Here is a 25,555-nt window from a genome sequence, read left to right on the forward strand (position 1 = left end):
GGCACTATCCGTCAAAATCACTCACCAAAGCCATTTTGGTGGATTTAACATCACAGCTCATGTAAATTGACTGTTTAACGAGAAACTTGCGACGATCGACGCGCCACCATAATCCATGTAACGGAGGGTGTTAGAACTAACTTGGAGGTGATGATTTCGCAATTTTGAGGTTAAAATCACCTCCAAACACTAGCGATTTTGCGGTGGGATGTTGACGTTTGATCACGAATAGCCAAAAAAAAAAAACGGGTTTTGTTGTACCTCCTAATTTCATTGAAACATGTTGTACCTTGGACCATAGATTCATTTTAGAATGCAAATCATAATACGGGTAAAAATATCGAAATCTCAAAAACGCGGGTTTTGTGGATCCATCCTGCTGTGGCAGATTAATTTTATTTGAAGTCCATTTAGCTCATTAAAACACCTGATTCTTTTGTTTTAAAATCACTCTTTATTTCACGTAGGAATTTCTTTCGTTCACCAAAATTTTCACTGTCGTGGCCACAGTCGGTTCGAATACAAAGGACTCATTTACTTTGACATGCTTCGCTTACTTACGACGCTTCATAAGTTCCTGGTATGATCTTCCTCAGCTGCACGAAAAATATACATTTCGAACTCTTGTATGACTTTAATCATGGCAGATTTGACAAATAGTGCCACAACATTTCCATTTTATTCTTACTGTATAAATGATAGAAATTAAAATAAATCATAAAAATTAGCTACCCCAAACAAAAAACGTTACCACTAAAGCCTAATAGGATTCCATTTCGTCCCTATTTCGTTATTCCTGCTTCAATTTGAGTAAACAATTTCTGACCTGCCATAACCTTTCGTTGCAAATAAAAAAATCACTTTCTGATCAGTTGAAAAGATTTACGCAAAAGACCATCGTTTTTTGCCTGTTCACAAAACTTTTTCTTAGATTTTTCATATATTCTAAAATTATAAAAAAAATATTCCTCGCACCCGATTCTCGCTTCTGGTCGCATGCATTCAATCGATACTTAATTTCTTCCGTTATTTGGGGCCTTTAGGTATTGCGTTCTGATCAGAAATATCGTGCTGTACTGAAAATTCATAACAGTTGATAGTTTACAGATTCAAAAATCATTCAATTGTCGTATTTTCAGAATGGGTGTTATTGAAGTCGTGAAATGGAAAATCCTGCACAATAGAACTAAAATGGCACTGAAAATGATTTACTTAAAAGTTTAAAAAATGTGTGTTGTAGACTTTGACAAGACAAAAACTATAAAATCAATAAACACCGTAATGAACTGTTAATGGATTTTGAATACGCATGGTATTTCCACTGCAATATGTTTCCTTAATTTGCCCGTCAAGGTGGAAAGCGAAGGAAGAAATCATGGTCGCTGTTGTAAATCATCCATCCCGGCCTACCTTGGTAGAAGCTACTGAACACTTGCGTAAGAGTTTAATAATTTAACGAGTAGATTAAAAACGGAAAATGAGGTGTGTGTAAATAAATAGAAAATATGATTCGTTTTCGCTGGCATCTGCAGAGATCGGTAGACGAACGACCGGATGACATTAAGATGTAGGTAAAAATTAAGCAGAGTTGAAAAAAAAAATTGTACGTCAACAAAGACCAGGGATCGAGGGTGGCGGTGGCGTTGCGTTGCCTTAGCGTCGTCTTTACACCTTTTCGCCTACTGCGCGCGTTGACACCTCCCATTCAGCCCATTTCAAAACCGTTTATTAATTTCTTTCATTTCTGCGCTCTAAAAATAAGCTTCCTCAGTGATGCCTCCTGAACTGCCTCCTCCTCCTCCACCTCCTCCTGGCATTGCTCCTGGTCGCAAATTTATTAACATCTCTTTGCCCCGCTTTTCTTGTGTGTGGTGTGCGTTGGCCACGTCAAAACCTTCCTTCTCTCGTTCGTATACGCGACCCGCTTAGTTTCCTCCTTGTTGTTCACCTCTTCTAGCGTTGTTCCACCGATCCCTGTCCATGTCACTCGACTTCACTTGCACAATCTCGCCCATTTATAAAAGCATTCTTCTTCTCTTACACGCATCGCCGCCAATCCGCGCACACGTCTTATTAACCTACTTTTGGCTTTCCTTAAGCTTCCTAATGAACTCCTGCTGGTATTCGCACTTCAGTTTGATGTCCGGTGGACAGATCGACAGGCGAAACTCGAGCGTGTCGTCCTCGTTGAGGTAACCTTCGTCCCGAAGCCGATCGTGGTGGATGTACTGCGGCCAGCCCCAGATTTTCTTCAGCTTGAACACGTTGACACCCTCCATCTTGATGTTGGCCACCGGGTTGCGGTGGAGCAGTTCCACGCGGTACTCGAATCGACTGCAACGGAACGGAATTAGAAATGGAAGATTGATTTAAATAAAGAGAGGTCGTTACCTTCCAGTTACACCTTCGAAGAGTATCAGGAACACGCTCAGATGGCACCCTCGTCCTTCGTTATGTCCGTTAGCGTAGATCAACAGTCGCCACGTGAAACCAAGATCATCCACCAGTGGATCGGAATAGACGAACCCTTCCTTTTGCTGCATCTCGGAGAAGTTTCTCAGAGTGTACGTGATTGTGCTGTAGGCCGGAATCAGCTCCCTGCAATGGATGAAATCATATTAATTGGTCACTCCTTCCCATTTCGATAGACATTACCGTTTGAGCATCTCGTTCTCGCGTTTTGCGTCTACCCGCAGCAGCTGTTGGTATTCGCATTTCGCTTTGTAGTTTGGCGGCCTTAGCGAGAACCGAAAGTACAGCGAGTCATGTTCCTCGTTGATGAACCCACTGGCGCAGACCATGTCCAGCCGGGCAAAATTCGTCCATCCGAATCGTTCCTGAATCTCGAACGACTGCGTTCCCTCCATTTTAACAGTCTTGATTGGATCATTGTGTAGTAGTTCTACGCAATACTCGTAGCTGTGAAATACGCAAACGTCTAGATCCCCTCTCAATCCAACATACAAACTCTCTTACCTTCCGGGAATTCCTTCCAGTAACCTCAGATATACACTCAACCACTCGCCCTGTCCTTCCTTGTCTCCATTCGGGAACACGATCAACCTCCAGCAGCATCCCAGATCGTCGTAGCTGTTGTCGGAGCAAATGTCTTCGTTGTTCTGCCGTAAACTGCTGAAGTTGCGCATCACAAAAATGTTCGAATTATACTCCGGGTAGGCTATACTCTGCAGGCCACTGTTCTCCTCCCGTAGCGTCCGGATCTTCGTTAGGTGTTGACTCAACTGGCTGTTGAACTGGAACAGAATCTTCTCCTCCTTGAGCGTTTGGTATTCCTCCTGGTACTGACATCGCAGGGCCAGCGTCGCCGGCCGTATCGACAGCCGAATGCTGATCGAACCATCATCGTTCAAGTAGCCCTCCTCCAGGACACGTTTCACCCGGATGAACTTCTGGTAGCCCCGTATTTCCCCCACTCGGAAGTGATCCTCCGACTGGAACTTCACCTGCCGGTCAGCGTCCTTGTGTAACAGTTCCACGATGTATTGGTATCTGAAAGAGGTTCGTCGATATTAATATAATGGAGGATTTATGTAATGATCGTTTACCTTCCTGCGACTCCATCGCATAGCTCCACATACGTGCTGAGATATCGGTAGTTGGTGTTGTTGCCTTTAGGGTATACGTTCAGCCGCCATCGGGATCCGACCGTATCGGTGTACTGTTTGGATAGCACGATCGAGGTCGTTGGATCTCGGATATTGCAGATGGTGATGATGTTGCTGTCGTATTCACTAGAAGAAGAAAGATTTTAAAGTATTTATTTGATCAAGCTACGGACAATGATAATTTTATATCATAAACCCCAAGATCTTCGACTTACTAAAATCTCTATTTATGTAAATTCTATTCATGTAAATCCTTTTCAAATAAATATTTACATAAATCCTTTTAAAGAAATTGTGTGCATTTTGGGCTACACAGCATTGAAGACGGGGTCGGTGGTCTAATTGATATTGTTTCTGTTTACTTAGCAGAAGATCATGAGTTCAAGAGCCGTGTCATACATGGAAAAATCCTAAGCGTTGACTAAACGTATATTATAGCAATAATCTTCCCACTATCTACCTTCTCACCCAACATCCCGTGATGTCTAAAAGCAGAAATAGAGTTCTCTGCAGCTCGCTCAAGTATGAGTAAAGGCCTATAATATAAGTCAGCTATCTTTTGAAGGCTAATAAAAAGGATATTACACCCAAATAGGTATCAAGCATTATGTCTTAACCACAGACAAACAGACGTCACACTCTCATCATTGTCCATCGACCACCTTTTTAACGGTCGATTCAAAAATATTGTAGGTGGCCAATCCACCACCCGCAGCGCTCGCGTTGTTTTTGTTTGTGTTTGACGTTTACACACTACCGCCATCTGTTGGCCTGTTGGCCAAACACACCGATTTTAGCATTGGGCGTAAATGTCCTCGTGAGTATGATTTTGATCAAGATTTATTATAAGTGTTACGTTTGTTTGTCTGTTTCTTAACCATATTTGAAATCACTACTGATTAAGGTTATCGATAAACATTAGAGTGATGCAAATTTGGAATTTTTGTTCCCCTATGCTTGAACGACTTATATTATGATAAATAGCACCCTCCCAAAGTTTGAAATGAATCGGAATAAATTTGACTGTGCACAGGCCATTTGAAGTTTACATGGAGATTTCTATTCCTTTTGTGTTCAGCGCTCTATCTCTTCGTCATGATGTTTTATGGAAAAGTGAACACAATCTTCTCATGTGAAATCCTTACAGCTAATACTATTCATAATCATAAACTGGGTATGCATTTTACAAGCTGAACCAACTGCCCGGCAGGCAACAGTGGTGTTCCTGGTGGGTAGAATAGATCAAAGTAATTCAGGCTACTATGTTCTACAGAAAAAAAGCAGTGTTGCTCTGAAAGTAATTGAATGATCATCTCAGCATGGTTTAGACTTTGTTATAAATAATAACAAATTATCCCTACGTCCCATCAAAATGTGGTCTTCGGCAAAGTTGTGGATGGGAAGATTTCACATGAGAAGAGTTTGTTTACTTTTCCATAGATTATTATTTCGAGCAGCTAAAGGACTGAACACAAAAGTTTTGTCATTTTCATAGTAATTTCCATATAAACTTAAAATGGCGTGTGCACAACCAAATTTCTTCCAAATCACTTCAAATTTTGGGAGAATGATATGTATCATAATTGACACCGTTTAAGCATTGGGGAGCAAAAACTTCAAATTTTGCCTCAGTCTAATGAACATGTTAGAGAACAGGTCTTCACATCTACCAGCGATCTCTCGAAGGTTATGGAGCAGGCTCAAAAACATAGTTTATCATGTTTTGAGTCAGTTATGGAAAGTAGGGAACATCCCAATTACTGTAGCTGAATAACAGTTTATTCAACTGAAATATGCTTCAGAGTGATTTGTTTAACTTTTATTCCACTAAAATGTTTGTGGGGATGTCAGCTGAACTGGTACAAAAAAAAAAAAACAAACAAAATGGTCGCGAGCATCCGAGTGCCGATTCACTCGCATCTATCTTGCTCACGAGTAAATGGAGTTAAAGGGATTCGTGAACGTGTTTGGAGCTGTTCAGAGTCAATTGCGTTTTAGGAAAAGAGCTGTTTCTTCTCCGAGATTTGTAGTTTTCAACTTTTTGACTACAAACAGGTGGTTTGCTGCCGATTTGATGAATGTACAATTGATTACATGCCAACTCACTCACACCAAGCCTGTTCGCGAGACTGTTATATTTGTTTTGCTTTGGTTTATACTCGTGAAGCGCTCCGCGATACAAACATTTCCACCACTGGTATTCGAAAACTCTTTTATATACAAGCTTAACCAATGCTCTTTAAAAGTTTGGTAAATGAGGTCCACAATCAAGCTAACGCAAACAAACACAATCTATCAAATTATGAGTACAATTATTGTCTCAGGTTATCGGATAATTTCGTCTAGTACAAGACCAGTGGCGCGGGAAGTGGGTAGGACAGGTAGGACATGTACTACACTGTAAGACCAAAGTACCCTTTAAAGGGTAAAAAAGTACCCTCTTTGAGAGAAACTAGAGAACCTAGAGAAACTAGAGAAACTCATAAAAAGAGTAAAGGGCCTTTACTCATTAAAGAGTAAACCGCTTGTACGTCAAGTCAACGAGTGATTTTTACCCTTTATTCCAAATGAATTTTGTTTGGAATGAGAGTAAATTTTACTCTCTTTTATGACTTCATTATTATATGAAATTAATTAATAGTTATGAATAATGTGCACACGAATCATTCGGCGTTTTGTTTTGCAGTTTATTAGGATTTTCTTAAATAAATTTTATTAATTAACAACTAGTTAACGTTCTTCTGGACATGCTTCCTTTCATATAATTAGCCCTCGGACATGGTCGCAGTTTTCTGTGCGGAGTCTCGCTCCAGGCCGTAATGAAGATTTTTGATGCCATACCACACCTGCCTGTAAGAATATCAATATTTCTTTATTTAAGAACGAGATGGATAACAAATCTCGATTTATCACTAACCTGCTAGATACTGCTCAATAACCTGCAATCAGGATACGACATCGGTCGCAACGAAAGATAAAGATTTTTTTCACTCATTAAAGAGTAAACCATTGGAACTAACAAATGGGCAAAATTTACCCATTATGCAAAAATTTGAAATACCCCTATTTTTGACAGCTTTTTTACACCTTAAAGGGTAATGCCAAGTTTACAGTGTACGCACGAAAACACCTGGGTAGGACAGTCAATGGGTTGTCCTACCCACGATTCAACCAAAAAAGGAGAATAGCTTGAAAAATAAATGAAACTATAGGCCTATTCACATGACGTTCCAAAACAGCTGATCGGGAAGCTCTTTGACAGTTCTTCTATGAAAATGACAGCCTCGTGTATGCACCGGTCCTCCACCGATGTAAACAAATGCATAGACGGACCTGTCACATGAAAAGGCCTATACATCATCTGTTCAAACTCGATCAACGTCGTATCTCCATAACATGGAGGATGGAAACACAATAAGGTTATTTTTATGCCTAGTAGAACGTGACATGGCTTGTGCATGACCTCCGAAACTTCTGGCTCACGAGAAGAATGATCGAGAATATTTATAAAGATAATCATGGGAAACTGACTCTAAGAATTATTAAATCGAACTTCTTAATAATGAATCAATGGATAGTCTTTGAAAAAAAAAAACTACGGACAATCCTTTATATGGTCTGGAACAAAATGCCGTGAACATTCCTGGAAGCAATTCCTGGAACATCCATAGAGACTTATCAGAAGATTAAGAGAACTCCCACAGCACACTCTCTAGAAGTCCCTGGTTGATACAGAATCGCCGTAGAGAATGTTCGAAGTAGTTCTTAGTTAATTCTTGCAAAATAATTTGATCAGTTTCTGCGCGACAAAATGTTGTTCAAGCATCTTTAGTTTTTCTTGAACACTTTTGAGAAAAAAAACTGCATAAATTCACAAAATTCTTCTGAACGGAGACGAACCAGCCACTGGCTGAAAGTCTCCTTAATAAAGATAAAATAAAAAAATAAAATAAATAACACAAAATTCTTGCCATTTAAATATCTAATATCTAGAAATAGATAAATAAACTAGAACAACCTCATACCATGAGCCATTGACTGTTAAGGCAACCAAATTACTCTATTTTTGTCAAAATTGATTAATAACATTGATTTAAATAGAATAAAATCATATAAAGGATATTCATATTTTTAAATATGAATGATAACAAAAGTTGATCCAATGAATGATGTTAAACACCGGATTTTTTTTTTTTGATAAGGTACCGCGGGGCAAGTGGGTAAATGGGGTAAGTGAAAACAATTGATATATTTTACTGAATATGTGAATTAACGTTTTTAACTCATGCATAAACCTTTGAGGCCATTGAGAACATTACGATAGGTAAGGGATTTCTGAGATTTTTCAGCCATTATTGCATAATAGAGCGAAAAATTGTTAACCTGTCAACTGTTACTCCGTAACAAGTTGGCGGCGTACAATCTTATTTTAATATTTTCAGTGGAAAAAAGTTGCGGAAAATAATTTCCTGTACCACTTCTTAGTTGTCCTTTGTGACATTTCAAACTGCAATAAAAAAAGTTTTAGAATTAATTCGACGTAGACCTAAAAATAACTAAATTTAAACACCGTCAATTTTCTAATCAGGTGGGGCAAGTGAAAAGTTTATCATTAGAGATTGAATTTGTGTTTTCTCTTTAATTAGCCATAAGTAAACATGGTTCGCAATTATCATAGAAAAACATAACGTGCTGATAATTCAAGAAACACTATACTCAAGCGTTAAAAGCTATTAGAAATCATGGAACTTCTCTAAAAGATGTTGTCAAACATTACAATATTAATATGTCTACTTCGGGCAGCCAATTAAAAGGAAGACGTTGACTGAAAAGTTGCAATATTAGAGCACACACGGAAATCTCGTGGAATGTCTATGTAAAGCTAGTTCAAAACATAAAAATGGAGCATAGGTCTATCCACATAAAAAAGATTCGAAATACGTTATTGAAGGATTCCGTTTGATTTCTCCCGAAGAGTTATCCGACGTCGTATCCGACTTTCTCAAAAACAAATGACGAGCGGTGGAAATTCTACAGAGCAGAAATGCGATTGCTGTCCTATAATGTAAGAACTAACATTGGAAATGTTGCAGTTATAATGTTGTCGAATCATTTCAACTAACATAACTGAACAGAAGAAAATTCAAGTGAAAAGAATAACATTTTCTTTGTTTACATGTAACTTATGTTATTGTTCATTGGGAAGCCTTGACAAATGTTAAAGCTAATGGAAATCGTGAATATAACTGTTTGTTTTTGAATTTATTGTTTAAAACGGTAAACTTTTCACTTGCCCCACTTTTGGGGAAAGCGAAAAGTAAGGAGACATTTTTTAAAAACTTTTTCTGTAATTTTTTCTTCAATTTTTCATAAAAATCAATTTTAACATACTGCTTATATTTGGTGGGAGTCAAGCTAAAAAATATACACGACCTCGTTTGTTTCAATTCAAAGTCTCTAGAATTTAAAGAATCTCAACTATGCGAATTTCATTACCCACTTGCCCCACGGTACCTTAGTCCCTTTTTTGCTTATTCTGCAAATCTTATTTAAATTCTTGAGGTATCATAATCATAATTGAGAGGGTATAAACAAAGGGATGTCAGTGACAAAAACCTAGTATTGGGAGTTAATTTTTTTCTTAGCTTTACTGTGCACAAAATATTTGCCGACGTTTGTCCTACCCATGGTTTCGAACGTGGACGCGCCTGCCTCTGTACAAGACTATTGACCAAACAGCGAAACCAGTAATTTCTAACATTTGCTGCCTCATGAAATCTTATCCCCCTTCGTTTGATTTAAATTTCGCTTCCAGGTTACTCATGATTTTCTTTGAATAGTTGCCTTCAGATCTGATGACGCTTGTAGATCTCATGGCCTACACACAAATAGATTTTTGGATAATGACAAAAGATCACAGGTTCAACTCGTACATCTGAAGGCCTACACAAATTTTAAGAACCTTAAGCCAGCGATTCCCAACCGGGGGTCCGCGGACCAGTAGGGTGCCGTAACGACCTTTTAAGGGGTCCGCGAAGCAACCTGGAATTGAACAATCCTAGAGAGTATGAAAATGCTGACTCATTATAAAATACTAGCAATGCGTTAAAAAGTTCATCTCGGATCTTTCAGAAGAGATTATACTAAATACAAGGTAAATTTAAGTTTGTTTATGGGCTCTATCGAAATTTTTAACAGATTGCTTTAAAAATCTATGCTTTCGTAGTGCTATATTCGACTATAGCTTGATTAGAAATTCTTGATGGAGTTTTCATCAACTTTGCTAGATTATTCATGAAATTCTATTGTTTTAGCATGTTTTGTGTTCATTGTCTTCAAAGCTTTCTACGAAGCACAACCAAGATATGCAATGGTACACAAATTATTTCACGCTATATTTCAATTTTTTCGATCACCTTACTACCAATCTCCCCCCATCCCTTTGTCACGTTTTTTTTTGTATGAGTCTTCTGAAAATATTGTCAGGCTTGTCAAGCCAACCCGCTCCTCCTCTCTTGGAGCGTCATAGTTTGTACATGACCATTAGACTAATGCAAATTTTGAAGTTTTTGCTCCCCTATGCTTAAACGATGTCAATTATGATGAAAATCATTCTCCCAAAATATGAAGTGATTTGGAAGAGATTTGGTTGCGCACACGCTATTTGAAGTTTATATGGAAATTACCATGGAAAAGCCAAACCTTTTGTGTTCAGTCCTCTATTTGCTCGTCATAATGATATATGAAAAAGCGAACACACTCTACAACTTTGCCGAAGACCACATTTTGTTGGGACGTAAGGATAATTTGTTATTCTTGATTCCAAAGTCTAAACTATGCTGAGATGATCATTCAATTACTTTCAGAGCAACACTGCTTTTTTGCTGTAGAACATAGTAGCCTGGATTACTTTGATCTATGGACCAATGCACGAGTTCACTAATTTGACGTTTGAGCGGTGCCGAATTCACTCGTTGCCATGGTCACGTGAATAACACGGCACCGCTCAAACGTCAAATAGTGAACTCGTGCATCGGTCCATTCTTCCCGCCAGGAGCACCACTGTTGCCTGCCGAACAGTTGGTGAAGCATGTAAAATGCAAACCCACTTTATGATGATGAATAACAATTTTTCCTGACGTCCAATCAAAATGTTGTCTTCGGCAAAGTTGTAGCTGAAAGAATTTTGCATGAGAAGAGTGTGTTCACTTTTCCATAAAATATTATGACGAAGAGATAGAGGGCTGAACACAAAAGGTTGGCGTTTTCCATAGTAATCTCCATATAAACTTCAAATGGCGTGTGCACAGTCAAATTTCTTCCAAATCATTTCACATTTTGGGAGGATGCTTTTTACCATAATTTAAATCGTTTAAACATAGGGGAGCAAAAATTTCGAAATTTGCATCCCTCTAATGACCATGCTGGGCACCTCTAGGTTGGTTTGCATATTCTTTTAATATCTTTGGGAAATTTCAGATGTTTTTAAAAAAAAATGCAGTACTAGATTTTTATATAGGTTTGGGAAACATCTAAACTAAGATTTGTCAATTTGTGTTTTTGATCTTCGAGGAAATTTCATATGACTTTTTGAGGTAAATTTAACGATTTCAAATTTTGAATACTTACCAATATCATATCAAAATATTTTGGTGGAAATTATGAGCATGAGCATAGATGACAATTCGTAGTTGCTAATCCGTGACTAACCAGGACAATTGAAGTTCCTCAGAGAATAGGGCTGGGAATTAGCTTACCATTCTCAATGTGCACAAATCGGAAGATCAAAATTTAATAATCAATAACGGCGCTGGCCACGTCCTTACGTTCATCGGGGAAGTTGTTATTAGAGACCGAGTATACCTCTGCATCTCCACAGTTGGCATGAAAATGATATTGGATTAGTGAGATAAGGTAAGGATCCGGAAGTCACCTTTGAATGGTGACGATATCCATGATATATTCACGCCTAACCGGATTCGCGATATTATTAGATAATCGCATTGTACGCCAAAATAGAGTTAATTGCTCGCCCCCGCGATAGCAAAAAAAAAAAAAATTACTACTCTGAATAAAACATCTGTGAAAATCAATGTTAAAACATGAATGCTAATGTTTGTAGAGCCTCAAAGGGGTTGCAACTCTGAAAAGGTAGATAACCTCTACCTTAAATGACAGTTGCAATCAAAAAACGGTATAACTTCACAATCTTCGGAGATTTATTCAAAAGAAGTTTATTGCTACAAGAAGTTCTTGGACAGCCTTGAACAGCTATTGAAATCGAGTTTTTGACAAAATAGATATTTTTGAGAAAATATAGCTATTGGGCCCATAATCGGGCTTCTAACTTTTCCAGAAAGTTGTCAGATTCAAGTCCACACTTGTAACTTGATTGGCATTTTTGAAGAAGTCTTAGGGGTCGTCCAAAAACCACGATCCACACAAATTTTAAAACCACGAGGGGGGAGGTTTCAATATATAAACCAAATATTGTCCAGTTGTTGGGCATAATCAAAGCTATGGATAGCTTTTCAAGTCCTAGGACGGTCTTCAGCAGAGTTACAAATGGTTTGGTGAGTTAGGGGTACTAGGTGTAAAATGTGCTATAACACTTAAATTCGGCAGTTAAAAAGAAAAATTAATTCGACCTATTCCGGTTCCAAGGAGGACTCATGAAGAGCTGAAAAAAAAAATACCCAAGGCCAAAGCTGATCCCATTATCTGATTTATTTATCATATGACGTCCGTATGAGAAACTATAAACATTAAATTGAACTGGAGTCAGATTTAAACCAACTAGTTGGGTAAAAGTTGGTTAATAAGGAAGTTGGGGTCATTTTAAACCGATCTGATCCAGTGACCCAACTGAGTGATCAGAACATGTTGATATAAACTTCCAATAACTTTTTAAAAATTACTTATTCAGAAGATTCCAATCGAATTATAACGAAGGAAAGTCTACAAAAATTTACCTAATGGCGTCAATTTGAACCTTTCTACTGTGCTGATACAGGATAACTTTTGTTTTTAAATTGACCATTAATATTGATTTCTCATGAGAGTGGTCAAATAAGGAATACTTTGGCCAAATTAGGTGTAATAACAAGGAAAATCATTTTGACGTATACTGGGTGTCAATCGAAAATCTAAAATGTTGCGACCGTCACGAAATTATGTAAGATTTTAATAATTCAGTCATTTTTCGGTAGATTTTGAATATTTTTCCACCATTCGGTTGGCAATTTATACAACATTTAGTCAAATGGAGAAAACTTTTGATTTTTTACGATAGACTGTCGAAAATTGGGAAAATGTCGACCTCTTTCTTACGCAATCAAACACGTTCGAACACGTGGGTTGGGAAGCGCACTATAAAAGGAGACTATTTTCTACTTCTTCGCTCATTCTTCTTTTGATGTTAACTACATCTTACGGCAATAAACTGGGTGTCAATTTAAAATCTAAAATATTGCGACCGTCACGATATTATGTTAGAGTTTGAACTAAAGGAAGGCTGCAACTATGACAATGGACTACAATTCAAATGCAGAAAATCACTTGGCGTAGTTAACGTCATGTGGTCGTGTCATGTACACAATCCCCTCTGATTTTTTTTGTACAGGAAAGGTATCGACCATGATTGTTTCATTCAAGTATGTGTATGGCTGTATCGGTCATACGACGCAAAGGAAAAGAGTGTGTAGAAGATTTTTTTAATACACATCAACCTCTATTTACGACTGTTCAGTTTGCGACGGTTCTTTTATCGCAAATATACCGTCAAGCTACCATTCACGGTGCATTTAAGAAAAATTTGCACTTCAATAAATTGTATAACTTTTCCAAATAATTTGATGCGTACTAGAATACCACTACGTAGCGTGCAATTATATAATAATTCAGGAAAAAATATAAAACTAGTGTTGGATAACAAAAAAATACTCTAAAAATATGTTTGAAAATGTCATGTTAAGGTCGCCTTGTACCGTTCTATGTCACCATTTACCGTGCACACTAGTGCACCATTCACCGTGCATATGGTTTTCGTCAGGATTTAATTTTGTATCTTGAAGAAACGTTGGTAATGGAGCAACTATGTTGCTATTAGTGTGCCCAGTCATTTTTAATAGTATTAAAATCTTCATTTATAATAAAATCCATAAAAAGTTTAAAAATTTACTAAACAAATAATTTTTCATTAAAATCGTTATAGGAGGTTTGACTGTATTGTCCAAACCATTTCATATTCACTCAAACACTCAATATGGAGTTTTTTAATCACGACATAACAATAAATCTAATATTACCGAATAATTTCAAGCTTTTTACAGTAATGCACGGTAATGGGAACCATACATATTGAAAAGGGTCCATTTACCGTGCATTTGGGTTTCAACTAAAATACAATAAAAAATTATAAATTGCATAAAATTTCATTGCTCATACGATGAAATACATCTAAATAGTAGTATCCACAGTGTAAACTTGTTGAAATTTTGAAAAATTTCATACTCTAACGTTAAAATGAAAAATGGTAATTTTTGGCGTTTCTACTAAGAGTGTTGAAAAATCTCATTATCAAACAGAATTCACATGATTTTGACTACATAAACTAGGTTTTTCAAAATGCTTTGTGACAAAAACTACCTCATTTTATCAGTTTTATCTTATTTTGCTGACAAAAGAATAATTTGGGAAAATTGTATGAATATTCTGTAGGAATTTGTATATGTGCACGGTGACTGGTGACTTAACGGTATCAAAATATGTTACAAATAACAAACATTGTTTTTTTTTATTGTAAACAGTTCTCTGAGCTGGTTTTTTTTTTTTTTTTTTTTTCATCGTAAGCAAACAAATATTTTTGAAAATTTTTATTTCATTTTGAAAATATATTCATAGATGATTATTGCCCATTAAAAAAAACTTAAGGTATCAGATTTCACCTCACTGAAAACTTCAAGACCTCCGAGCTAAAAGCTACATCAGTTTGTCTAATATTCATGAATAGTTTTCTTAAATCTTTATTTTCGTTGATGTTTTCATTACAATTGACCTCCGTATTAACCCGAACACTCAGATTCATGCTCTAAATTGTCCGTGGTTTTTTTTTTTTTTTTTTTTTTTTTTTTTTTTTTTTTTTTTTTTTTTTTTTTTTTTTTTTTTTTTGTTAAAAACTTTTTTATTATTTACAACAATCTTAAATCTATTTTTTAACATATGTTCATATACTTTCCGAAGTGTTTTTCAAACAAATTACGACTATTCCATCTCTTGTCGCGAATTATGCTTTGAAAATGGTAAATCGATCCTGAGTCAAAAAATAATAAATTATATGCTATGGCTTCGGTACAAAGGTATAATCCTGCTTTTTGATTGGGTGCGGTATTGTTAATTTTTTGACAAATCAGTTCTTCTGGGTCTAATACATCTAGTTTCATCTTATCTTGAATAATTTTTGTTATCCATGTCCAAATAGTTTTTGAAGAAATACAATGTTTTATGCGATGCTTAGAAGAATCTGCTACTCCGCAGTGTTCACATGAACCTGAAACTGTACTACGTATGCTGTGTCTAAACAATTTATCTTTGTAAGGAACAAGATCGTTAAGCGTCATAAAAAGTGCATGTTTTCCATCGGATGATAAAAAACTATGATGCATGTTTAGCCAGATGATTTCCCAATTTACTTCCGGCCACTCTTTTTCTATTTTTGGAACTATGTTTAACTCATTTATGAGGCTTTTGTATATCAAACTGCATGTGTTAGATCGATCAAACTGCCTCTTTTCCTCTGCCAAAATGATCCATTCGCGAGTGTTACGTGTGATTGATTTGTTAGTTTTTTGTGACAACATAAAATTATCCACCGGCTGTTCACCTGGTGAAAAGATCAAATTTTTTATAAACAAAGCTTTCATTTTAGACTCTACGTCAATAAGAGACAGGCCCCCGTTTTCCACGGGAAGATATAACTGTTGCATTTGGACTTTAAAGATGTGGGAATGAAATATGAATTGCTGACAGATAGTTCTTATCTGAGCTATGTGTTTGTTGTCGGCCGGAAAAATCTGAGCTACATACCAAATTTTGGAAAGTATGTAGCAGTTAAGAATCTGTACCCTTTGTATGAAATTCAATCTGCGCTTTGTATGATTTTTGACAGTAAATTTCATCTTTCGAATAAGATCATCATAATTTTCATTCACAATGTTTTTGAAACTAGGGGTGAAAACGACACCAAGAATTTTTAGTTTATCTACCTCAACTAGCTTCTGTGGACCTGATATACAGTTGTTGATTCTCAAGAACTGCGATTTTTTTAAATTTAATCTTATCTTGGAATAAATACTGAAGTAGTTGATTATGGAGAGAACTGTATCGAATTCATGGTCATTTAAGACGAGTATGTTAATATCATCTGCATATGCTATGATTTTGATGAACACATTATCGATTAATACCCCATTTATACTGCTGTAGATCATTCGAATCAAAGGTTCCACATACAGCACAAACAGTGCCATACTCAAGGGGCAACCTTGTCTTACGGAGGAGTTGACTTTAATTGGGCTCGTTAAAAAACCGTTAAACAGGATTCTTGATGAAGCGCTGCTGTACAAACCTTGAACACTTTTAATGAAGGCTCTCGGAAATTTGTACTTGTCCAATAAAATCCATAGGAACTCGTGATTCACTTGGTCGAAGGCTTTTTCTAAATCTAAGGCTATTAAAAGCCCTTTGAAGCGTTTAGTTTGCTGTGATCGAGTTACAATATTTCTCAGCAATTTGAGGTTTGTAATGCACGATTTTTCCGGGTCGCAAGCAGCTTGACCAGGTCCAAGAAGTTTTTCCATGAGTGGCTGAATACGATTCATAAGAATCTTGGAGAATAATTTATAATCGCAATTTAACATAGATATGGGACGCCGGTTTGAAATTTCATTTATATCGCCTTTTTTAGGGATCAGGTATATTATACCTTCGGAAAACCCCGCGGGAGGAGGAATTCCCTCTAAAAGATACATATTGAATAATTGAACCAGTTCAGTTTTAATTTGATCCTTGTAAGAATTGTAAAACTCATATGTTAAGCCGTCAGGCCCTGGACTTTTTTTCTTCGCGCTCTGCCTCAGTGCATTTTCGAGTTCTTCTGTGGTAATCGGCTTAATTAAATTTAATTGTTCTAATGCGCTAAGCGATTTATTAACGTGCTCCAAGATCGGTTCAACTCCCGTTCGGTCGAAATTTTTCTTTTCAAAAAGTTGTTGAAAGTGATATTCTAGAAATGTTTTTAGTGTGGAACTATCAGAGGTTACTGTCCCGTTAATCCTCAATTTTAGCGTATTTGAAGAATAACTTTGATTCAACCTAGATGATATCTGGTAGAATCCTAGTTTTTCTTCCTCGTGAATGGTATTCGGCAGGTATTTCAATCTATAATTTTGTAGCCGTCTGTTCTCAATTTCCATTAGTTTAGTTTTCACAAAGGCCATTTCATCTGGGCATGATCCTCCAAGCATCATGGTGTCAGATATCTGTTTCAGGCAATTATAGAGAAACGATTTTTCCCTTCGTATTTCTTCGTTTATGGCAAAGGATTCGGCTTTGAAGAAGCTGGTAATCTTTCTTTTACAGTTTATGTTCCACCACACATTGAAATTTTCATGGAAACAATTTTGCAGTTTTAAGCGATCGTACATCTGAACAAACTTTGCAACAATTTCTGGCACATCAATTAGAGAAGGGTTCACTTTCCAAAACCCTCTACCTTGGAAAATCATACAACTGGTATCGGTTACAACGTACTTCACGATCACCGCATGGTGGTCGGAAAAAGCTGTTGGATGGACATCAATCGACTTCGCTGATTTTAGAAACGCGTTTGGACAGTATATTCGATCTAGTCTTGACTTCGAGGTTCCTCGAAAAAACGTGAATGATGTTTTTTTGTTCAGAATCTTTTCAAGGTCAAAAAGTTGCAGAGAGGAAACAAGAGTTTGCAGCCCTTTACAAAAATTTTGAACATTTGAATTCGAATCGCTGGTATCAAGAATACAGTTAAAATCACCTAGTAGAACGTTTGGAAGATCACTCGACAGGTGTGGAATAACGTCTTCCGTGAACAAAAGCTCTCTTTGTTTGCGAAAGTTCGTTCCGGAGTGCGCGTAAATATTGATGAAGTTAATTTTATCAAAAACAATAGAAGAGATTCTACCATTGGGATTGAGTAGTATGCTCTTTGGGTCAATGTTCTTACGGATGAGAATTGCAGTACCTTTGTTTGTTGTGCTGATATTGACGAAGGCATGATGAGAAGCTATGAAAGAGAAACATTCGAAGGACACTTCTTGAAGGAACGCGACATCAATGTCGTTGTTCCAAATAAAATCTCTGAGCAGTGCTTTTTTCACTGCTGTTCCAATTGCGTTGATATTCAACGTGGCAACTTTCCTAATTGGATTCATTTTGAGCGTTTTGTTTGATTGGGAACTACTTTGGGCAAAGTTGCCATGTTACTTTTCGAAACTGACCTTTTTTCTAGCATTGTGGTTGGCAGCTGATCGCCAATCTTACCTTTCTTCGCATCTATCCTACCTTTGCGTTGTTGAACTGTGACAAAAGGGGTTTCTTTCCCCAACGACGTGTCATCTTCTGACGAAGAGATCATCGCACGCTTCAGAGCCGCTTTTCGCTCATCCATATCCATTTCTTCGCTGTTGTTCGGGTCTGCTGGTTCTGGTTGGAGTGGAGATGACTCTCCAACCTCGCTTCTCGTTACCTCGTGTCCAGCCTTCACTTCGTCGAGTTCTGTACTGCTTGTTGTTTGCTGAGGTGTTGAGAAAGTTTTAACACAAAAAAATGAAACAAAATCAGTTATAATAACCAATAATAATAAAAGTTGTTCTGTATTCACGTTGAAAAAATAACAAGTTTGTTGTAGCCAGTTAAGGAAGATAACACAATGAGTTATAGTTTTGTTTTAGTTATAGCATATTTTTTAAATTATAACATAGTTTGTTTCTATTTTGATTACAGCAGAGGAAATTTTGTAATAAAAAAACGTACTATCTAAGTAACAAACTCAGTAATAATTCTGTTGTAATCCAGTGGTCGGGTGATCATTGAAATACGGAATGCCTTCACCAGGCCGCGATAGTTTTTTATATCTTAGGATCCTGACTTCTTAAAAGGATGATGACTTCGGCAAAGTTGTTCAGCAACTCAAGCGCTATCATTATTTAAGGAATTCTGACATCAGGCGACGGATTCTGCGACCGAAGATCTGCTATTGGAATGTCACTCACTTCTTAATCATTCAAATTACAAAACAAAATATGATATTATGTTAATGATGTTAATGCAGTAAATGTTGATAAAAAATAAAATCGCAAGAGGAAGGTTATCGAACCACTTCTGATTGGAATGGTTCTCCATACTCCAGCAAAACACGTTTAGATAACAACGTAGCCTTGACAACCCATCAACCCATTTTGATCGAACCGCGATAGGTTCGTACATTTAGCAAAATTCATCAAGCCAAAATATGATGCCCGCTGTGTTTCGAAGCAAATTTCAAACATGCTCCGTTCGCCTGCTGCAAATGCATCTCATTGGCAACTTTCTTAAAAACGTTCATTTTTCGCTCCTCCTGCTGCACCTCCATCTGTAGATAAGATGCGATGCTTAAAGCCAGATAAACAGCCAATATAAACATTTATTTGCGACTGTAAAAGTGTTCACCTTTCGATTGCTGGTCGCGATCATCGGCAGATTTATCCGGTGGCGAATGCGTTCAAGTTACGCTAAGCAGCCTGCTCCTCTAATTAGGTGTGTTTTAGGGCGGCGCAAACCAAGTAGTCTAGGCTAAGCATTCGAATGCACGGATGGCAGTTATAATGACACTGGCAGGGTAAACATTATAATCAAACGTGGTGCATGTGTCATGGGAGATTGAAAAGTTTAATGGCAAATCCACACATGTCGGCAAGCCATGACACGAGATTGAAATGAGACTTCAACAAGGTGCTATTTTTTGTGTATCGTAAAACGGGGTATCTTCGATAACGCAGGGTTGCAGAACCAAAAACATACTAAACGAAATAACATAATTTATATTAATCAGTTAAGTAAAACAAATAACAAAGTTAAAAGTATTAGTATGACACTTCATTTCAGAGCATTTTTTGTTGCATTTATCATAGTCACCCCGTTTTACGGTATACCACATTCAGAGAGAAAACTAGAACGAATAATACAACTCAAACACCAGATAGGTAAATCTCCAACTATTCGGACAATTAATCGTCGGTCATTTACATCTCCCGGTTATGTGTAAACGTAATGTGATTTTGATGGCCAATGACCGACATCCGCTTCTTCGGTAGAATTGTTACCATTGCCGTCATCTCGCTACGCTCATCAGAATTTACCTTAAATTGGCCTTTTGCAGAACTTGTGCATGACGAGAAAAAATGTACGCAACGGTTGCCAATAGTTGCCGGCTGACCGTCAACAGTCTGTGAAATACCTGAATTGATGCTCATCATATTCGGCAATCATAGGTATTTAGCTACATGCGCAATACCGTAAATCGCGCCTACTACCGTGAATTGCCGGACGAATGTGTAAATTCTGGTTGGCGGCGTAGGTATGACCGCATCGCGATAATCGAGCCGCGCAAAATACACGATGCAGATTAAGGCCCTCGAAATATTCGCGATGCGGCTCTTCGTCGCACGTGTTCTTTCACCCCCACGAACTCCCCCTATAATTTTAGATGAACCGAAAAGCCGCTATTTGGAAGAGCGGTTCTCTGCCTCGGCTGCACTATGGGTCAGAAAAATAAATTTCGTGCAAAATTCCAAGCACTTTAATAATGAGCAAAAATTAATCTAAGAGCAATATACAGTCAACTCTCCCTTACTCGATATTTCGTATCTCGATATCGAGTTAGAGAACCATAGTAAAAGTTGGTTTTCATGGCTACCTCGATAGTCCCTTGAATCGCAGTTGCACTGGTTTTGTGTTCTGTAAGTCGATATCTCCCTAACTCGATGGTCCCTTTAATATCGAGTTATGGAGAGTTGACTGTAAACTCAATCTTTGGAGTTATTAAGATGCATTTTCAATTCATAATCATTCAATTATCCAGGTATTTCTCATGCGATTTCTTCTGGTATTCCAACAGCGATTCCTTTAGAGATCTTCCAGAGACTTTTCCAAGGTTTCCTCCAGGAAAAACTCTACAAGGGTTCTTGCAAAGATATATTCAACGTTTTCTACAGGAATTCCTCCAGGTTTACACTACGACAATCTCTTCCAGGATTAATCAATCAGAATTTCCTCCATGGATTCCTCCACGGATAGTTATAAAGATATCCCCAAGTGGTCCAATCGAGATTTATCCAGGAATAATTCTGGAGATACCCGGAATACCTTCAAGGATTCCATCAGGAATTCTCCCGGGTGTTCTACAACTCACAAATTCCTCAAGTAAAGATAATCCTCCAGGGATTCCCCAGGAATTTCTCCAGAGATTCATTGAGAACATCAAAAAATGTTCTGAGGAATTTCAAGAGTTCCTCTTGAAATTCTTCTAGAGATTCTCCCATGAATTCCTGTAGAAATTTGCGCCTGGGATTTTTCCAGAAATTTCTCCATGGATTCCTCTAAGAATTATTCCAGGCAGTTCTCCAGAAACATATCTACAAGGGTTTTCCAGGGATTTCACCAGAGATTCCTCCAGCAAAATCTCTACATTGATTCTTACTGGGATACCTCCAAGGATTCCACAGGAGTTTCTTCAGAGATGCCTTCAGGAAACCTTCAGTAATTGACATAGATAATCCTTCAGAACCTCCACAGGAGTTTCTCCTGACACTCTTCCAGGGATTTCTCTAGGAAAATCTCTAAAGGAATATCTGCAGAGATTTCTCCAGCTTTTTATTCTGGAATTTCTTCAAGGATTGCTTCAGGAAAATCTCTGCGTGGTTTCCTCAATTATTCAAGGAATGAGCTGGTAGAAAATCGACTGTATATTTTTTAAATAAAATATGCTCTTCGACTATATGCAGTCTATATTAAATATATATAAAAGTCAGAGGGGGTTGTGTACAAGACACGACCGCATGACGTTAACTACGCCAAGTGATTTTCTGCATTTGAATATAAGTCGATTGTCATAGTTGCAGCCTTCCTTTAGTTCAAACTAAATATCTTAACGGTCGCAACATTATAGATTTTCAATTGACACCCAGTATATTGTCGTAAGACGTAGTTAACGTCAAAATTTAAAATCTTTCATTACGTGGGGAAAGAAGGGGAACCAAAGCTGGCAAATAGAAAATATATTGCATCTCAACGGCACAGCAGCAGCGTCCTCTGAAACATCCTCAAATTGCTGTATTGTCAATTATTCGTAATAAATCAATTATTGTATGATGCTATGAGATGAATTTTAAGAGATTATAGCAAGTATGTGGTAAACACATTAGGGAATATTACACAAATAGCTCTTTAAAACACATTTGTTGGCTCTGAAAAGGGCCGATTGAATTGTTGAATTTGCGTAACACGGACACATTTTGACGGCGCACTGGTTGCAATCCTCCTCGCCCGATGAGATTTTCGGTGCTGATGACAATGTGCGCTTCAACAAGCGGCTTTGGTCGATTTTCTTCAGCCTTCTTGTACAAACAGCTTGCCTCTGGTAGCGAGGAGCTGAGCAGGTTTGGAGGAGCTCTTACCAGCTCGAAAGCGAAAACAGAATGAAACCGATATCAACGAAGGAGGGATGCTTTATACCTTTTGAATAGCAGGTGATGCTCCTCCCTTCAAATTCTTCGTTTTCTTATCTGGGAAATAGGCTATATGAAACTGATGTCTAGGCAAGGGATGTACAAGATTAGCATTATGCTGTTATTGCATCCCGACGGCACTGCAGCAGCGTCCTCGGAAACATCCTCAAATTGTCGTATTGTAAATTATTCGTAATAAATCAATTATTGTATGCTGCTATGAGATGAATTAAGAGATTATAGCAAGTATGTGGTAAACACGTTAGGGAATATTACACAAATAACTCTTTAAAACACATTTCTTGACTCTAAACAGGGCCGATTGAATTGTTGAATTTGCGTAACACGGACACATTTTGGCGGCTTTGGTCGATTATCTTTAGCCATCTCGAACAAATTAAAGAATATTACACAATCAACTCTTTAAATCACATTTGTTGGCTCTGAAAAGTGCCGATTGAATTGTTAAATTTGCGTAACACGGACACATTGTGACGGCGCACTGGTTGCAATCCTCCTCGCCCGGTGAGATTTTCGGTGCTGATGACGATGTGCGCTTCAACAAGCGGCTTTAGTCGATTTTCTTCAGCCATCTCGAACAAATTAAGGAATATTACACAATCAACTCTTTAAAACACATTTGTTGGCTCTGAAAAGGGCCAATTGAATTGTTGAATTTGCGTAACACTGACACACTTTGACGGCGCACTGGTTGCAATCCTCCTCGCCCGATGAGATTTGCGGTGCGGATGGCGATGTGCGCTTCAACAAGCGGCTTTGGTCGATTTTCTTCAGCCATCTCGTACAAACAGCTTGCCTCTGGTAGCGAGGAGCTGAGCAGGTTTGGAGCAGCTCTTACCAGCTCGAAAGCGAAAACAGAATGAAACCGAATTCAACGAAGAAGGGATGCTTTATACCCTTAGAATAGCAGGTGATGCTCCTTTCAAATTCTTCGTTTTCTTATCTGGGAAATAGGCTATATGAAACTGATGTCTGGGTAAGGGAATTACAAGATTAGCATTATGCTGTTATTGCATCCCGACGGCACTGCAGCAGCGTCCTCGGAAACATCCTCAAATTGCCGTATTGTCAATTATTCGTAATAAATCAATTATTGTATGATGCTATGAGATGACTTAAGAAATTATAGCAAGTATGTGGTAAACACATTAGGGAATATTACACAATTAACTCTTTAAAACACTTTTGTTGGCTCCGGAAAGGGCCGATTGAATTCTTGAATTTGCGTAACACGGACACATTTTGGCGGCTTTGGTCGATTTTCTTCAGCCATCTCGAACAAATTAAAGAATATTACACAATCAACTCTTTAAAACACATTTGTTGGCTCTGAAAAGTGCCGATTGAATTGTTGAATTTGCGTAACACGGACACATTTTGACGGCGCACTGGTTGCAATCCTCCTCGCCCGGTGAGATTTTCGGTGCTGATGACGATGTGCGCTTCAACAAGCGGCTTTGGTCGATTTTCTTCAGCCATCTCGAACAAATTAAGGAATATTACACAATCAACTCTTTAAAACACATTTGTTGGCTCTGGAAAAGGTCGATTGAAATGTTGAATTTGCGTAAAACGGACACATTTTGACGGCGCACTGGTAGAAATCCTCCTCGCCCGATGAGGTTTGCGGTGCCGATGATGGGCGCTTCAACAAGCGGCTTCAGTCACGGCGGCGTGTTGTTGTTCCATTCGCGTCCCATTGAAAACTGAGCTGAGAATGCGAAAGGCACTCGAGACTTGCTCGCCAACCATGTTCACAGTATGACGGCAAAAAGAAGAATGAGCGAAGAAGCAGGAATCGGTCTGCTTTTATAGTGCGAAGCGGAACGCAAAAGAAGCGTGGAAAACTGCTTGCACGTGATTGGTTGCGTAAGAAAGGGGTCGACATTTTCCAAATTTTCAATAGTTTATTGTCGATATTCAATAGTTTTCTCCATTCGAGAAAATTGCTGTATACATTTCCGACCGATTGGTGGGAAAATGTTTAAAATCTATAGATAAATGACTGAGTTATTAGCGTTCAAAATCTTTCATAATTTCGTGACGGTCGCAAAATTTTAGATTTTCAATTGACACCCAGTATATTGCCGTAAGACGTAGTTAACGTCAAAATAAAACAAAAATTAAGACAACGTTGCAGAAAAGCATATTTGATGTTCTAGGGATTTCTTCAGGAATTCCTATAGAGATTTCCTCGGGAATCCCTCCATAGGCTTATGCAAGAATTTCTCCAGGGATTCTTCCAGCAATTTAACCGGGGATTTCTTTGATGTTCCTCCACGGATTGCTCAAGGAATCCCTCCAGGAATTTATCCAAGGATTTTTCAAAAAACTTCTTCCGAAAAGGTGTTTTTGGTGGAATCTGAGAAAAATAATTTGCAGATGCAGGGCTGGAAAGCGTCAATGTAAATAGAGGGTGTCGCGCAACTTTTAAGTAGATGCTTCCTTCACTGTCATTGGACGACGAGAAAATGACAAAGATTTCTTTCCAATTCTCTTTCATTTTTCTGTCACTACGATCTGTGACAGAATCGCAAACTTGACTATTTTTAGTTCATTATCAGGTATAGACAATTTACAATTTACACCGTCTTCAGCCAAAGGCTGCACAGACTGAACATAACTAACATTAGACAACGGACACACGGAACGACCAGTGGACCAGTGAAGAATTTTTCGTTTGACGAAAAGTTTTCTCCGACTGGGGCGGGAATCGAACCCATACTCCGTAGCACAATACGCCTAAACGACTGACGCCGCTAACCGCACGGCTACGAAGCCCACAATAATTGTTATTTATATCACTGGAACGAAGAAAGGGTATCCATTTAACGTTTCAAACACATTAACTTCCAGACATTCTTCAAAATGAGATATAAATTTTAATAAGGCCGAAACAAATTTGAAATTTTACTTTTGTCACCCCCCCCTTCAAATTTTTCAAAAAGTCAGAGGGCAGAAATAAAAAAAATGTCTTATTTTCAGTGTTGGTTTTCATTGTTTTTTTAGATTTAGATGAGATAACAAGAGTTATTGGATTATAAGTCCTAAACCTATTCGTTAATGCTAATAGGTGTGAGTTTTTTTTATTAACGTTTTTCTTTTGGA

The 25,555-nt window shown here is 37.8% G+C and overlaps 1 protein-coding gene across 4 annotated transcripts in view; it reads right to left on the bottom strand.

Moving 5' to 3' along the window:
- Positions 1 to 431: 431 nt before the first annotated feature.
- LOC5578644 overlaps positions 432 to 25,555 on the bottom strand; it is an 89,955-nt gene continuing 64,831 nt past the window's right edge. For all 4 annotated transcript variants that reach the window (XM_021849304.1, XM_021849301.1, XM_021849302.1 and 1 more), the window contains 5 exons: positions 3,567 to 3,752; positions 2,977 to 3,510; positions 2,656 to 2,919; positions 2,392 to 2,598; positions 432 to 2,334 (listed from right to left, as the gene is read on the bottom strand). In XM_021849304.1, the coding sequence (XP_021704996.1) occupies positions 2,079 to 2,334; positions 2,392 to 2,598; positions 2,656 to 2,919; positions 2,977 to 3,510; positions 3,567 to 3,752 (1,447 nt within the window). In that variant the 3' untranslated portion in view covers positions 432 to 2,078. The remainder of the gene's footprint in view (positions 2,335 to 2,391; positions 2,599 to 2,655; positions 2,920 to 2,976; positions 3,511 to 3,566; positions 3,753 to 25,555) is intronic.

The sequence above is a fragment of the Aedes aegypti genome, chromosome 3 (genome assembly GCF_002204515.2).
Source record: "Aedes aegypti strain LVP_AGWG chromosome 3, AaegL5.0 Primary Assembly, whole genome shotgun sequence".
Taxonomy (NCBI): Eukaryota; Metazoa; Arthropoda; class Insecta; order Diptera; family Culicidae; genus Aedes; species Aedes aegypti.